This window comes from Plecotus auritus, assembly GCF_963455305.1.
Source record: "Plecotus auritus genome assembly, chromosome: 2".
Classification (NCBI taxonomy): domain Eukaryota; kingdom Metazoa; phylum Chordata; class Mammalia; order Chiroptera; family Vespertilionidae; genus Plecotus; species Plecotus auritus.
This window is the reverse complement of record NC_137771.1, coordinates 82,198,237-82,214,723: the sequence shown is the minus strand read 5'-3', so window position 1 is coordinate 82,214,723 and position 16,487 is coordinate 82,198,237. Positions and strand designations below refer to the sequence as shown.

Genomic DNA, 16,487 nt, shown 5'->3' with positions numbered 1-16,487 from the left:
ATTTTTGTCCTTTCACATGTCTGTCTGAATTACTTTAGCTTTGAAAACAACTATGATATAATTATTTGTAAAGCAGAATAAAACTACACATCGATGAATGTGTATAAAGTAGTATATAATGGTGATGGAATTCTCTCTACTAATAAGGTGATTTTTTTAAAAATCTATCCTATATATCAATTGTCATCCATCCTAACCTCCCCTGAACCTTCAGAAAATGCATATCATTGGAAATGGTTATAATATTATACAAGATGGGGTTTTATTTATCACAAAGCAAGAGACTTTGAAATCACTCCTTTTCTTCCAGGTATATATTTCTTTTCAGCCTGTTTCTCAACATAAAGACCAAATGTCCATTTACAAAGCAAAAATTTAACAGTTTGCTTGTGATCAAATTAAAATTCAGCCAGAGGGTACCCTGACTATTATAAATAATGTAGATGCTCTAGCATGTCATTAAATATGTATGTCTTTAAATTTTCAAGTCTTCTGTCCTCTCTGGCTTCTTCTTGATTTTACAAGCAAAAACTCAATCTTTTATATCTAATTTTTCATTAAGGTTTTAAACAGAATTATGTTATGTATTTTTTTCAAGAAAAATGTAATGTTTTTTGCAGAGTACACATTTATTTACATATGATACAAGCTTTTTACACACCATATTTTAAAGTTGTCCCAAACCTATGCCTGGGGTTTAATAATCGTAGTGAGTGGATAGAGCCTGGATGGTGAGCCGGTTGTCTGGATTACAAGCCCATTGATCCCGGTGGCTACAGAGACTGGCTCTCTCCAGTCTACCTGACCACAGCTGCATTCAGTTGGCTCCATTGCTCTTGGGTTTTTAGCTCCCTTTCTTCTCCTGTGGAAGACATCAGAAGGGGTTGGGAGGGTCATTGACTAACAAATGAGCTCCAATGCACAGATAATGGAGTTAGGTTGGACATGGCGGTGAGTTCAGCCAGAAAGAGACTATTAATTAAACACTGCTTACGCACCTACCATGCCCCGGATTCTGAGAATACAAAGATGGAGCTATGACTCAGTTGACACAGATCCTGTCCACTGAAACTCCCATTCTAGATGAATATATAAACAATAAAGCATGATAATGGGAGGAGTAGCATGCTAGAGGGAGCACAAAGCATGATGAGTATCATAGGCCAGGAAAATATGGGGGAGGGGGGGAACACCCAATCCTGCAGTGCAGTATGGTCCCTGGGCCTGCAGCAACCTGGGAACTTGTTAGAAATGCAGAATCCCAGGCCCCAGCCCAGACCTGCTGAATCAGAACCTGCCTCTTAATAAGACTTGCCAGGGGCTTTATATGCACATTAAAGTTTGAAAAGCACTGCTCTCATATATTCAAGCTAGACCAAAGGAGTCCAACTTAAGGGAGACTCAAGGGATATCATTAATTTTCACTCATTCTTTTATTTCATAACTATTTATTGCTACCTACCATGTACAGAGCACATATTAGGCATTATATTTATGCTTCAGTTTTTTGCCATCAAATAGCAAATTTTAATTATGAAGCAAAAATGAGTAACAACAATACAAAGCTATGTTGTAAATAAACCTAGCTAATCAGACTCCTGGGTGGGCAAGACATTTGATTTGGGTCTTGAAGGACGAGTAGGTATTCCTGACCCAGGCAGTAAAGGAAAGGGCAGTTCTTAGCAGAGAATTCAGCACACGCACATAGGACGTGAACCAAGTGCTTTGAGAGAAACGCTGGTACTTTCACAGAGCTGAATGAGGCAAGAGGTGAGGTCAGACAGGCAAACGGGGCCAGATGATGAAATCCTTCTGTGATCCTAAGATGTGCCTATGTGATGTGCAGGGTTCTTTTCTTCACACTAGGTCTTTTATCAGAAACTTACACTGTAAGTAATGATGTCGGAGTTGTGCAAGACAGGTGGAAAGGGAAGAGATTAGAGGCCCTGGTACATGTTAGGAGACTAGTGGATGGCCAGGGGTGGTGTAGTAGTATGTGACCTAGAGTGTGACAATGGAAATGCAAAGAAAGAGAAGGAGTGGACCCCAAATTGGAGGACAAAGGGAAGAGCCAGAGAGAGAGGTGAAAAGAGATATTAACTCTAAACACAAAGTTTCCAATCTAGAAGTCTAGGAGAATCATAATAACACTAGGGGCCCAGTGCACAAATTCGTGCACCTTGAAAGGAACTGTGGGCTGTGAGCTGCAGTGGGCACAGGGGCAGGTCTCGGCCCATCCTCTGTGCCCCTGTCCGGCCCCTTTCTCCGCAGGCCCCACCCCCGGTCCCCTGTCTGCTGGCAGCCCCGCTCCTGCCGCCACCACTCCTACATGCTGATGGCACCAGCCCTGCTCACAACTGCTGACGGCACAGAGTGATTTGGGCTGGCGCCAGCAGCTGGTGCAAGCAGGGCCATCACTGGCAGTGGGTGCAAGAGGAGGCTGCCAGCCCCGATTGCCCCTCAGGAGCAGGGGGAGGTGGAGAAGCCCTGAGAGGCTATCCATCGGGGCCAGCAGCCTCCGCTCACACCTGCTGATGGTGCTGAGTGATCGGGGCCAGCGCTGGGCGCCAGCAGTGGGTACAAGCGGTGGCTCTGGCGCCAGCAGCAGGTGCAAGCGGGGCCAGTGGAAGCAAAGAATTTTCAGTAACCACCAGAGGCTCGCCCCGATGACAGCGACCAGCACCCCACCTTGGTCTGGCGCCCCCACTCACCTGCTCCACCATCCCGCCAGGGCTGATGCCTGCCATGTTTCATGCACTGCCACCTGCTGCCGCCAACCGCCATGTTTCGTGCGTGCCCCCTGGTGGTCAGCACACATCACAGCAACCAGTTGTTTGGTTGTTCGGTTGTTTGGTTCCACTGTTCGGTCTATTTGCATATTAGGGTTTTATATATAGATTAATGAAAATAGGGAAGTCAACAGGAGGGGTTAGTAGAGAAGCATGAAAAATATTCACAAACTTTCACCATGTTGTTTTTGGAGTGCAGATGCAACATCCATGGAGCTGTATAGGTGTAGTAAGCAGGTGAAATGCAGGTATGAAAATCAGTGAAGGGGACCCTGGCCAGTATGGCTCAGTTGGTTGGAGCATCACTCTGTACATCGAAAGGTCCCGGGTTTGATTCCCACTCAGGGCACATACCCAGATTGTGGGTTCAGTCCTAGTCGGCATACATGCAGAAGGCAACCAATTAAAAAAAATCACTGAAGGCGTGTGGGGAGGACCTAGAGATGATAGTTAAATAGATGAGACCAGAGAAAAAACAGAATACAATGGAGAATGAAAGCTTGGGCGACTCCATTATTTAGAGAATGGTGTGAATCAGTCAAGGAGACAAGACAACTAGAGTCCAGAGCCTCAGAGCTATCAGAAAGCTAGGCTGGCTGCCACCATCACTGGGCCAGTTAGGGGGAGTAAGACTGGGAAAGGCTGCCACCGTCTATCTTATCAGTGGCCTTTAGAAAGCAGTTTGTGGAGCGTTAGAGGTAGATGCAGGTTTATAGAATTAAGGAGTAAGGCTTTAGGTAATGATCTCTTGGTTATTTACTGGCCAGCTGTCTGATTTGATAGATTACTGCCTATAACTTCAAAGTCTGTCTTTTGAAGTTTGGGGATGATTTTATTTTTACCTGCACCATATCTTCACTAGAATAAGTGTAGGTTAAAATAAATATCCGTAATTTTATAGTTTAGAATTATCTGTACTATAAAGCCATAAGTAAGCTTTTTATATTTAGAACTATTTTTATTGTCTCATAAATACCTTTGAGTTTTATTGTTAGTTTTGTTAGTTGATTAGAACACATGTTTTTTAGAGTATTTTAATCTTTCTCTCCCTAAATCAAAACAGTAGTTGCTTTTAAAACTGCCTGCTTTAATGATCAAGATTATTTGATTTGCCAGAACTTTTTCATAACCAAGAACTTGAACTCTCTAAACCTGAGGGCCAGCAAGTTAATATATGTCCCTGATTCATTTAAACCATCACTTCAGGAGTATTTTAATTCAGGTGAGCTTATACAAAATTCTTTCATGTGTAATGTTGAAGGCAGTGTGTAACTGGGGTGCCCTGTTGCCCAGTCTCTCCTCCAGCCCCTCTCGGGAAAATCAGGAGGTGGTGATTTAGGGGTGCATGCTGAGCTGCTTCCCAGAGCAGGGCTGGGGTCCCTGGAGTGAAGGACACCCTGAGTGACTCAGTTGTCAGTCCCAGCCCAGAGTGGGCACCCCAGCTTCTTATTCACTAATAAGGTGCCATGCCTTGGGGTTCAAGCTCTTAGCCTCCACACCTTCAGGACTCCCCTCCCCATGATTTCCTGAGACTGGGCCTTCCAGTAATCACCTTCATAGCTGAATGGCTTTGTCCATCTCCTTGTCCCTCCCCAGTGAGAAAGGGCCGTGATAGAAAGCCTCTGGCTGGCTCATCCTTTTTAGGATGCTCAGTGGTAGCAAATCTTCCTTCTTTAAAGGTGAATTTTATCTTTTCAAATGGCCAAAAACCAATGAGACCCTGTTTAGAGAGAAATTCATCCGAATAATATTCTTTTTAGTCAAAAGAAGCCAAGTACGAAGGCCAGAGTGGTATTTTGGTGGGCATGTTTTGGTGCACAGGGCTGAAGGCGTTTCTAAAAGAACGTATTGAGTAGTGATCCTTTCATTAGCAGGTGTGTCACATCAAAGGTAATGCGTGGAAAGACAATAACAACATGGATCTGTGCATTCTTGTGTGATTGCTAACAATTCAGTTGCGTATATGTGTTGTAATGACAGTACTCATGTCCCTGCTATTGGAATCCCCTTTCTCTTGCGTCCTTGTGTCAAATCTAATCCATTCATCATCCTTCACAGTCTATTTCACAAGGTCTGCTCTTCAAGAAGCTGCTCTGATTTCTGCCTGTCCCCAAGCTGGAAGTTACCCTTTCCTCCACAGAGCCTCCACAACACTTCCTAAAATCTGTATTTCTTGCCCTGGCCTGGTATCTTCATTGGTTAGAGCATTATCTCGACATTATCCCCATACACCAAGGTTTCCAGTTCCATCCCCAGTCAGGGCACATACAAGAATCAACCAATGAATGCAGAAATAGGTGGAACAACAAATTTCTCTCTCTCTCTCTCTCTCTCTCTCTCTCTCTCTCTCTCTCTCTCTTTCTCTCTCTCTCTCTCTCTCTCTCTCAAAAGAATCAATGAAAAAATTAAAACAATAAATAAAATCTGTATTTCTTGCACAATGCTTAGCACTTTCTACCTTATAAAGCAGTTCCTTATTCACTTCAGCAAATATTTAAGAGGCACCTAGCCTGTTTCAGGCACATTGCTGGTGGCATTAAGAAGAGTAATGAGCCCCAGCCAGGTTTGCTCAGTGGACTGAAGGGTCTCTCGGGTTCGATTCCGGTCAAGGGCACGTACCTCAGTTGCAGGCGCAATACCCAGCTCTGGTCCGGGCAAGTGCGGGAGGCAACCAATGGATGTGTCCCTCTCGCATCGATGTTTCTCTCTTTCTGTCTCTTGCCCTCCCACTATCTCTAAAAAAATCAATGGAAAAATATCCTCAGGTGAGAGTTAACAAAACAAAACAAAAAAAGATGAATAATGAGTGGCTCTTCAGAGCCCAGGCTAGGATGACAAACCTGAATTCAGAGACAAATAAACGTGTTCCTTGTAATAGAAATACAGGACATTTCCTCTTCGGAGAGCTCCAGAAAACCTACAAAAGAAGAGAACTGTGAGCTGAGTCTTGAAGGATATTTAAGAATTTTCCAGATAGTAAATTGAAGAAGAGCCTTCCAAACAAAGGCACAGCCCAGCTGAGCAAAGACACGAAGGCCTCCAGCCAAGTGCCGTAGTCTGGGAGCACAGAAGTGTCTCCTCTCCCCAAGGCTGGAGCTCATTGAAAGCAGAGTTCTTTTCCCATTCCGCTGCGATCTGCCGCAGTGGCTGGTACAGGGCCTTAAACACACACAAAGTCCAAACACATTTGCTAAACCAGTGGTCGGCAAACTCATTAGTCAACAGAGCCAAATGTCAACAGTACAACGATTGAAATTTCTTTTGAGAGCCAAATTTTTTAAACTTCAACTTCTTCTAACGCCACTTCTTCAAAATAGACTCGCCCAGGCCGTGGTATTTTGTGGAAGAGCCACACTCAAGGGGCCAAAGAGCCGCATGTGGCTCGCGAGCCGCAGTTTGCCGACCTCTGCGCTAAACTGAACTTGTTCATTTGTAATCACATTTCTTCACAGTGGAATTTTCATAGTGTTATTCCATTACGTATACAGATTGTGTCCATCGTCCAAAAGCCATATAAATTGTATTTTTTCTTTCTACCAAATGATGGTAATGGAAACAATGCATTTTTTTATAGGGCATATTGGTCACCAGTGCCTCCCCTGCACCTGTCACCTGCCACCTGCATGCCCCTTATTCCCAGTGGGTATAAACTCGGGAAATGCATGTAATATTAGATTAAGCAAAAAAGTTTTCTTGAGAAGAATAAGAAAAAGGTGCAGATTGTGTTCTAAAGTTAAAACAAACTCTTCATAGATTATAACAGAGTCAAGGCCAGACCACAGTTTGTTGGTCCAGGTTGCACCCTTGATGCAAGCTGAGCTAATAACAGACCTTTTCCCAGACCTACCAGTAAGCACCAATTAACCTTTCCTGTATTTTTTGGAACTGAAATTGAGACAAAAGTTACTATGTTAGTATGCCTCAACTATAATGCTCAGCAGATATTGATGCTTTTATTTTTTCCTAAAAAAATAAGATATAAAAAAAAGATATAAAACAGAGCCAAATGTAAATCAACTTTATAACAGCTATTATTCTGCCTCCTCACCCCCATCTCTGTCATATACCAAGTATGGATAATTTGAATAATACAAGAGTTTCTTTATGACCCTAAAATCTGAAAGAAAATCGAAAACTTTAATTCAATGAAGTTTGGACCTAGTTCTTTCTGTCCAAATAAAGTAATTGTCCAGATAATTCAAGCCACATGTCAGTCGCTCAGGGTCTTCATATAACTGTTGACTATCTGTGGTTTGTCTCTTTGGTGAGTATACTCTGCTATCTTTAACTCTGGAATATTTTCCCATGGAAAATTAATTTTATCTTCCCTTTTATTTTATGAGAAAATTTATTTTCAAGCTGCCAATGCTGGCAGACAAGAAGAAAAGGCGATCTGGAAATTCCAGATTTAGTTCTGATAGCAGGAGCAAAGCAAGGCCAAACTAATAATTGGGACTACTTATCAAGACAATTTGTGCAGAATAGCTGGATGGCCTGAGCAAATTAGAATGTGTTCAATATATTCTTCTGGACTCTGCTCTTAGGGCCTGGTCTGCTTTCATCACACATTACTTTTCGTTAAACAGAAATCACCACCTATGTTTTATGAAGGGCCACATTCAATATATAAATTAGAAGAACAACGAACATAAAAGCAAAGATACCAGTTTCCACAAACTAATATAGACTATGTACTATTCCCAGACAGTTTCCAACCTAAGAGTTCATTCCTTCTCGGAAGGGATTTTTTTCTTGTTCTGTCTTTTTTCACCTACTGCCATAGCTCACATCCCTCCAGGTCATCGAAAACATGGCTTACAGAGATCATGGGAGGGTGGGGACCACTGGAAAAGTGAGATGACTGGAAGTCATTGATGAAGTCATGAGATTTGGAGTCTTCCTTACCTCCCTCTTTACTTCTATAAGGGTGTTTGGAGTCTTGCCTCTGAAGAAAGTGATCCCCACATTTCCTTCAGATTGTGGAACCACCTTTTTATTTGGACTGCATGGACATATTGTTGGGAGTGGTGTTCTGTTGCCACAGATGAAATAGGAAATATTCCCTAAGTGGACATTTTAAAAAATATTAATAAACCCATGCTTAAAATATAATACAGCCTTTCATTGTAGTATTTTTAACAATTCTGTTCCCTTGGAAAGGCCCACAGAAACTTTGTTTTCATTGGCAGAAGAAGTCTCAAAATTATAGGAAGTGATAAAAATAAGAGAATAGAAACTAAAGTCATAAATTCACTTTGGCTTATACTTTATGTTGTACAGGATGATCATCCATTAATCTTTTTTCTTGATTATAGTTGTTTTCCAATAACAGTGTAATATCAAGCCCTAGCTGGTTTGGCTCAGTGGATAGACGTCAGCCTGCATTTGGAAGGGTCCCAGGTTTGATTCCAGTCAAAAGCACATGCCTGGGTTTCGGGTTCAGTCCCCAGTGGGGGGCATGCAGGAGGTAGCCAACCAATGATTCTCTCTCATCATTGATGTTTCTATCTCTCTCTGCCACTCCTTTCCTCTCTGAAATCAATAAAAATATATTTTTTAAAAGTGTGATATCAATATGAATGTAAAATTTGCAAATACTTATAGAAATTGACAAATTTGGACATGTATCAATTTCACTCAGTTCTTGATCAAACTAAATCTTTCAGAAAATAGAAAGCAACTAGTTTTGACATCGAAAATATAAACAAACCCCAAAACACAAATTTGCAAAGCATTTCTTGCTATGAAAACTGTCTGATTTACTAGTATGTATATAGAAAGTTAGTTTTGAGTTCTGAAACTGATAGTTCTTTCCTTTAAGCCCTCCCTCCTGTTTTGGTATATGAGAGGTTAATCATCCTCTTATTTTTGTCATATTACACAGGACCATTTGAGATTCATTTTCTTTGGTAAAATTAATAAAACAGCATTTGAACAAAACAGACAGTTATAAAACATTGTGAATTCCTGTAGTTTTAGCATGGTAATGTAAGTGTACTTGTGACTAAAATGGCTTGGAAATTTTTAAACTGCTTTAGAGTCTGTAAGTGGGCACATGTCAGCTGTCACTGCTACCAGGTGATTAGTGGGCCAGGATGGCTTAAGGGTGGACAGCTAAAGAGAGAATGTAATGAGGAACAGAAGACAGCTCTGTGTGTGTGTGTGTGTGTGTGTGTAGGGGAGTTGGGGTGCTGGCCATGAGGAAAGGATGGGGGCAGGAGTGGTAAAACCCATAAACAGCACCACCACATATCAACTGCTTTATTTTGCAGTTTTATCTATGCTCTCCACAAATATTTAAAGACAGGTGGCTCAAAACATTAATACCACTAAACTCATTTTATAGAAAAAAACATCATAACAAAAGCTCTGTTATAAGAAACACACACTTGTTCCAAGACACTGTCATGTGTTATTTTTATTTTCTTGCTCTCTGCTTTTTCAAAAAACTTGTAAAAACATAGGCCAAGATATAGGTTGCCTGACCTATTCTTAGAGTTGGAGATTAATGTTATTTATATCTACATCTCTCCTTGCTGAGAACCCCTCAGTGTCTCTCGTAGAACCTCTGTTCTCTACAAAGCATTGGATGGTGTGGCCACAGCAGCCTGTCCTGGGCCCACTCTCCATTGTGCCCCAGTGTCCTTGGCTCATGTGACACATGACACATGTCCAGCTGCATCTGCAGTTAACTTATTTATATACTTTACACTCCCACTGAGTTATAAGCTTCTTAACAAATAGAATGCATGCCTCCTTCTTCATCGTATCCCAGGTCCTTGCAAGGTAGACCTCGGTAAATTTGTTGGATGAACTGACAAATGAGCCCACCTTATTTGAATTCACTTTTCAACCCAGCTATTAAAGAATTAGAGTCTATTTAGACCAAATCATCTGATGTCCCTAATTTTTTGGGTTTGAAAAATCTTAGAATTTAAAATGTGAAAGTTGAAAATCTCCAATTTAATTATTAAGCAGACAATCTTAAATGGGAAACTTCTCTTTGTAGCTGATAGTTGTGTTTTTTGTTTTTGTTTTTTTACTTAAGCAGCCATGTTTCACATTTTGCTTAATTTTGTCACAAAGACATATAACCTCTGTCTAAAAGTACCATTATTCTGCTTTGTACAAACTCAACAAAATGGAAAATTGGAGTCCTTTTTGTAGATTACTTAGATCCAAAGCTAGACTGTACCCCAATTAACTGGATAACTAATGCAATGGTGTCTGTCGTTGGGGACAGAAGTGGGTTGTTAAGTACATGTGTAATTGCCAACAGCAAAACAATATGGAGATTTCATTTAAGAACTAGAAGTAGTTTCCCTTTCAGAATAAAATCTAAATTATAAAGTAATAAAATCAGTAATTATTTCAAGTAACATTTAATGAAAAAGTCGATGCACATTGGCACATAAATATATTACATGTAATATGTGTAATTTTTATATAATATATTTGTATAAAGCAAAAGAGGCAAGCTTTCCACATGTCACATACAATGGTTTCATTATCTGGTAGTTATAGTTCGTATATTTAACATCAGAGGACACAGCTGTTCCCGGGACAGTTGAAATTAATTTAGAGAAAGGCATTTCCAGACATTTTTTAAAGTCTTTTGTGCCCCCTCCAAAAAAAAAAAAAGTATATAATCAAACATCTGCTCTCAAAATTAATCTTAATAGAGCTTTCAAAAGCAGCATTTTTAGATTTTGTGCTGTGTTCTTGCAACATAAGTGAACTTTTGTCCCCTGAATATGGCCACTTAGAATCAGAAATGTTCTACTTTTCTTTTTTTAGGTTGTAAGCTATTGTTAACATTAGTTGAATAAAATGTGTGTTTTTCCAATTTTTTTTCAGTCTGGGGCTCTAAGGTACTCGAGACTCATTTCATCAACCTAATCAAGTCGTGTCTTTAAAAGCATCTGGGGGCAGAGGGAGTCATTGCTGCTGAGCTAAGGCTGAGTCTCCCTCCAGGTTCCTCCCCTTTCCTTTCCAATCCACATGACCTGTACCAGCCCCAGGCTATCACAGTCCTGTAGGTCCTGAGCATTTAGATGTATAATTCTACACCGTAGAAATACCATTCAAGTAATTATCAGGGTAAAACATACCAGAAAAGAATTTTTTATTAAGAGAAGGGTTCTTTTAGAAGGACCAGAAATATTTGGATAATTTACAAGTAAACAACATCTTTTTAATGGCTTAGTTCTATTCTGCATGGGAAATCTGACCCGTACTGTGGCTTCTGTCCTGAGAAATGAATGCACTCTGCAGGCTAATGAGATATTACCCCGTGACTCTCCCAGGACTCTCTCAGGTTCCTGGAGCCCTGGTCTCAGCACCTCCAGACAATCTGCCCTTCTGAAGTGATCCCTCTAACATCCCTACACAGACCTAACAGAGTGTGAGGGGTGCCACGCCTCCTCTCCCAGTGCCCCTTTCTCTGCTTAACTCTGCTTCCCACGGGGCTTTCATCCCACTGAGGATGAGCAGCTGTGGACCCTCAACAGGCAACTGAGGCTGCAGGCCCTGATCTGACCCACTGCTTCCTGTTTAGTCTGGTCAACCTGGGGCGTTACCTCTGCCATGAGAGTTTCTCTCTAAGAGGACATCACACTGAGAGGCAATGCCCTTATGTCACAGCTGTCCCCAGCAGAGGGATCAGGTCTTCATCCCAGAACAGCATGAGCAATAGGCAGGGAACCAAGATTTAGGTGCAAGTACCCCATTACTGCAACCTGTGGGTACTCGGGGAAAATGGATAAGGCAGGAGACCAGTTTCTAGATCCAGAGCACAGAGTCACAGCAAACCAATGGTGACTTGATGCTGAGGTACCAGTGTCAACATCCAAGACTTCTTTTTGGTTTGTTTTTAATATATTTTTATTGATTTCAGGGAGGAAGAGAGAGGGAGAGAGAAACATCAATGATGAGAGAGAATCATTGATCTGCTGCCTCCTGCACGTCCCCTACTGGGGATCGAGCCCACAACCTGGGCATGTTCCCTTGACCAGAATCAAACCCAGGACCCTTCAGTCCACAGGCCGACGCTCTACCCACTGAGCAAAACCAGGTAGGGCCATACCTGAGACTTCTTACATCCTCAGAGGGTCAGGCCTGGTTCCAGGTTGCTGTAGGAGCTCCTCAGCTGCTCGGGTGATAGAGGGATAGAGCAAGCTGCAGTGGAGATAAAAATGAAGCCGGTTTCACACCAACTTCAAGAGGCCCAAGAGCAACACTCCATATGTCTTCAGGTAGCCCATCCCTCTGGTTCTGTCATTTGACTAGTGACTCATTTTTTTAAAAATTCTGAATATGGCATAAAAGATTTCCCTAAAGAAGGCTTTAATTTGTAAATAATTTTTGAGCTATAATTGGCATATAACATTATATTCATTTTAGGTGTACAACATAATGATTTGAAATATGTATATATTGCAAAACAATCACCACAATAAGTCTAGTTAGCATCTATCCAACATGTCACTACAATTTTTTCTTGTGATAAGAACTTTTAATATTTACTCTCTTAGCAACTTTCAACTATACAATACAGGGTTATTAACTATAGTCATATCCCCAAGCAACTTTCAACTATACAATACAGGGTTATTAATTATAGTCACATACCCAGGACTTACTTATTTTATAACTGAAAGTTTGTACCTTTGACACCCTTCACCCTTTTCCCCTGGACCCCCACCTTGGGCAACCATCGATCTTGAAGAAGGTTTTAGAATCAAGCAGGTATGTGCTTGAGTTATGCCTCTGCCACTTTCTGGCCGTTTAATGTTGGGTCAGCCTTTCTGATTTCCTGCTTTATTTTCTGTTAAGAAAGGATTTCAATACAGTTCTCGTAATACCATTGTGATGACTGTGATCAATCTCAGCACATAGAATGGTTTTCCCAAACTTGTCAGCACATTGGAATCACCTAGAGAGCTTCAAACAATCAGATGCCTGTGTCCCACCTCCCCGGAGAGTGTTTCGGCAACGTGGCCCAGGTGTTGGAATGTCTCAGAGATTCCCAGATGATTCTAATGTTCAGACAAGTTTGGCGTCGAGACTGGCATAAAGCGTGTCCTATAATGAACATTGAATATATGTTAAATTAGTGCCTGGCCCGTACTAGACCTTCCAGAATGTTTGGCTGCCTTCCCTTCCCTGACCATCACCCCTCTGTTTTTATTGGAACGTCTGAAGACTTAACGTTGGGCTGTGATTCCAGTCGATGCGGCTGTCACTCATGGGTAGGCACATGTGTGGGTGCAGAAGGCTCTGGTATCATGTGCTGTGATACCCTACAGGAGGAGGAGAGGAGAAAGAAGCGACTTTGCGCTGCCAGGGGCAGCCCACAGTGCTCCTGCTAAGGGAATGTCTAATGAGTTTGCTTTCAAGTACACTGTATACAGCAAAGCCCCGGAATGCTAATTATAAAGTCCCCTTGGAAACCAGAGCCTAGTTTTGTGCTCTCCCTGGGGCTGATCCTGGCATGAGCCCGAAGGCACAAAGGATAAGCCTAAGGCAGAGTTTCAGCTGCTCCTGAGTTCTCTTATTTTTTGGCTTTTATATGCAACATTTGTTGCAGTAAATCCTTTGTTTAGTGTTCCTGGGTCGGCCATCTGAACGTATCAAAGTTCCAAAAAGTTGAATATGTGGCTTATTGGTTTCAGTGTCCTTTTATGGCTCTCGGAGAGCGGCTCTGAATTTTGAGAGCCAGGGAGCCATGTAAATCATTCTGCGATTTAGAAGCCAGCATCGTCTCTCCTTTCCACAAATAGGAGGGCTGTAAAGCTGCCGGGCTTCAGATGGGGGAGAAAGGGCTGTCCTTTCACTGACGAGTTGAGTTATTATGTGCTTATGAGTCAAAGCAATACTTTGTGGCTCTCAGTGTCTGGAGCTGAGGGCTGGGATATTGTTTGATGCGCAAAGCTTATCTTTTATGCTCTTTATGATTCAGAGCAAATTCTCAAATTTCACCTCAGTAACACAATAGAAACATTTAAGATACCTTTTTTTTTAAAGGTCAGTCTCGAGAACTGTGTGATCATTTTCTACTTGACCCGAAAATCCTGATGGAGTCAGGCTGGTTTTCCTTAGAAACAAAACCCATTACATATTATATCTTCAGGAGGTGAGATGTCTGGCCTGCTCTATTTTTAAGATCTGCATTATGAATTGAGAAGAATCTTTTTATACATTTATTTTTCAATTATAGTTGACATACAATATTACATTAGTTTCAGGTGTACAGCAGAGTGATTAGACGTGTATATACCTTACCAAGTGATCGCCCTGGTATGTCTCATATCCATCTGGCATACTTATAACAGTATTATTGACTATATTCTCTATGTTCTATTTTACATCCCCATGACTATTTTTGTAACTGGCAATTTTTCACTCAGAGGATATCTTTTATTTCAAGGTAATTCTACACATAATAGGGATCATATAAGCACTTTGAAAATCATGTGGGGTTTTTTGGTTTGTTTGGTTTTTTTTTTTTTTTAACTAAAAAACCCACAGGTTAAAAACCTGACATTGACACCTTGTAATAGTGAGTTGTTTAGGAAAATAAGGACATGCTACCTTTGTTAATATTTAGCACTATGTAATGTTTCACATATTGCATTTGGTATTGAAAACAGTTGCGCTTAAGCCACGTTTCCATCACTCTCTTTTAAATTTCTTACTTTTTTCATCCAAAAAAATTAGTCAGTCTCAAGAACTGTGTGACCATTGGAAAAAAAGAATTTCTTATCCTAGGAACACAGTGCTCTACTTCAGAATTTAAAAGTAAAATGGTGTATATGACAGCTTTATTGTATGTGTGTTTCTCTCCTACCAGTTTCAAGCCACAGTCCTCTCAAAGTGATAATACAAATCCCTCTCTTGTCTACCACCTTTCACTGCCATTTCAATTCGTTAGAACAAGGGTTGCACTTCACATAGCAAAGAAAGTAAGAATAAGCGTAGATATTGCAGCTTTTAGTTGGTTCGTTAACCATCAGCATTAGAGGAGCCAAATCCTCAGGTGGGTCCTGGTCCCTGACCACCTTCAGGCACCACAGCGTCCAGGTCACACGTGGTCCTTGCGTGGGGGTCAGTGTGAGGCACCATACTAGAAAAATGAGTTCCAAGGAAAGAATTTCAGTATCTCTTTAGTTGCACAAAAAGGTTCAAAAACATCTAATAATCACTGAATACTTTTCAACACTCTCTCGCTCTTTGGTGATGGCAATTCCCAGTGTCCCAAAAAGGGGAATCCTCTTACCAGTTTACCACCTTTTTCTTATGATTCCCCGTTGGCTAAGGCTCAGTTTCCTTCGCACTCTGAACTTCGACATGAATTTGTGAGTATGGCTTTGTTTGCCTCTGAGTTAGCAGCATGAATCCTGGGTGTGGAGTTTCTACGGACAGGTCTCAAGGTGAACCATGTTCTCAAGGTGAACCCTCTCTCTGTCCCAGGTCGTCCCAAACAGACCCATGATGTACAAGTGTACCTCTGGAGTGCCCTTTGTGAGTCTTGCACCCCAATTCCTCATTGGCAACATGGGTTGTAAGTGACATTAACAAAATCCCAGTGCTGGGCAAGGACATCAGTTTCAACACAGTGTTTTCCATCTTCTCTCTCCCACAGGGTCCAGTGGCCTCAGCTGCAACCATGTTGTCTGCCCTCTCCCCTGGGCCTGGCCTTCCTCCACCCCCTCCTCCTCCACCTCCTCCAGGGCCACCTCCACTTTTTGAGAATGAAGGCAGCAAAGAGCAGTCCTCCCCTTCGCGCTCAGCTTTATTTGCACAACTGAACCAAGGGGAGGCAATTACGAAAGGTGAGAAACGTCGGCTCTCACCTGGGAGCTGTTTCCCTGGAGGCACCCAGGTCCCCCAGAGCCCGCAGTGAAGGGTGTGCCATTCCATCCCAGTCCCCAGCACACAGGGAGCTGCTGCTGGGAAGGCAGGAGCCTGCAGTGTTCTTCATCTCGGGGTAGATGGACTCAGTGGGCGGACCAGAAAGAACTCGGAGGCCCTAGGCTATAAATCAACCACTGCACGCTGCCTCAACACTTCAGCCCTGATGTTACGGCACCATCTACAACCCAGGCATCAAGACCAAGTGAAATAAAAATGACAAACAATAGCACCTGTGTCCTCAAGCCTTGTACAGCTTGTCAAGGAATCATATCTTTGAACTACTTTCTCCTCACAGTAAACAGTTATTTTTTTTTAAATCATACAACATTTAATAAAGTCGTGTTGCCAAACACCTTATGCAAATGTAGTTTTGCATGGGTAATAAGAATTATATATAAGTGTCCCTATGATCTAGGATGGGAGTTAAGAACCCAAAATTCTGAATTTCTCTCTGGCTTCAAGTAGCTGCACTTTCTCATCTGGAAAGTACGGGAATGGATCTGTAACCCTAAGTTGCTTCTGTACTCCGACATGTACTTACTGGAATGCCCTTACCCTTTGGCTATTGAGGGCAATGATTTAGCCATGGGAGAAATAAATCAAGTGATCCATTTTGGCACCATAGTTTTCTTTTTGCAGAACTTTTATCTATCATCTTATCTTCTTAAAGAAGAGGTTCCTCAAACTGAAAAATGCTTACAGTGTTTCCATTAACTCTAACTTATACTCATCTCAAATTCTGCATATTAACTAGACTGCTATGAAAATAGCATTAACAAAAAT

At 41.7% G+C, this 16,487-nt stretch overlaps 1 protein-coding gene across 1 annotated transcript in view; it reads left to right on the top strand.

Moving 5' to 3' along the window:
* CAP2 (cyclase associated actin cytoskeleton regulatory protein 2) overlaps positions 1–16,487 on the top strand; it is a 150,456-nt gene that overhangs the window by 117,632 nt on the left and 16,337 nt on the right. The window contains exon 8 of the mRNA XM_080654089.1: positions 15,433–15,622. Coding sequence (XP_080510215.1) covers positions 15,433–15,622 — 190 coding nt within the window. The remainder of the gene's footprint in view (positions 1–15,432; positions 15,623–16,487) is intronic.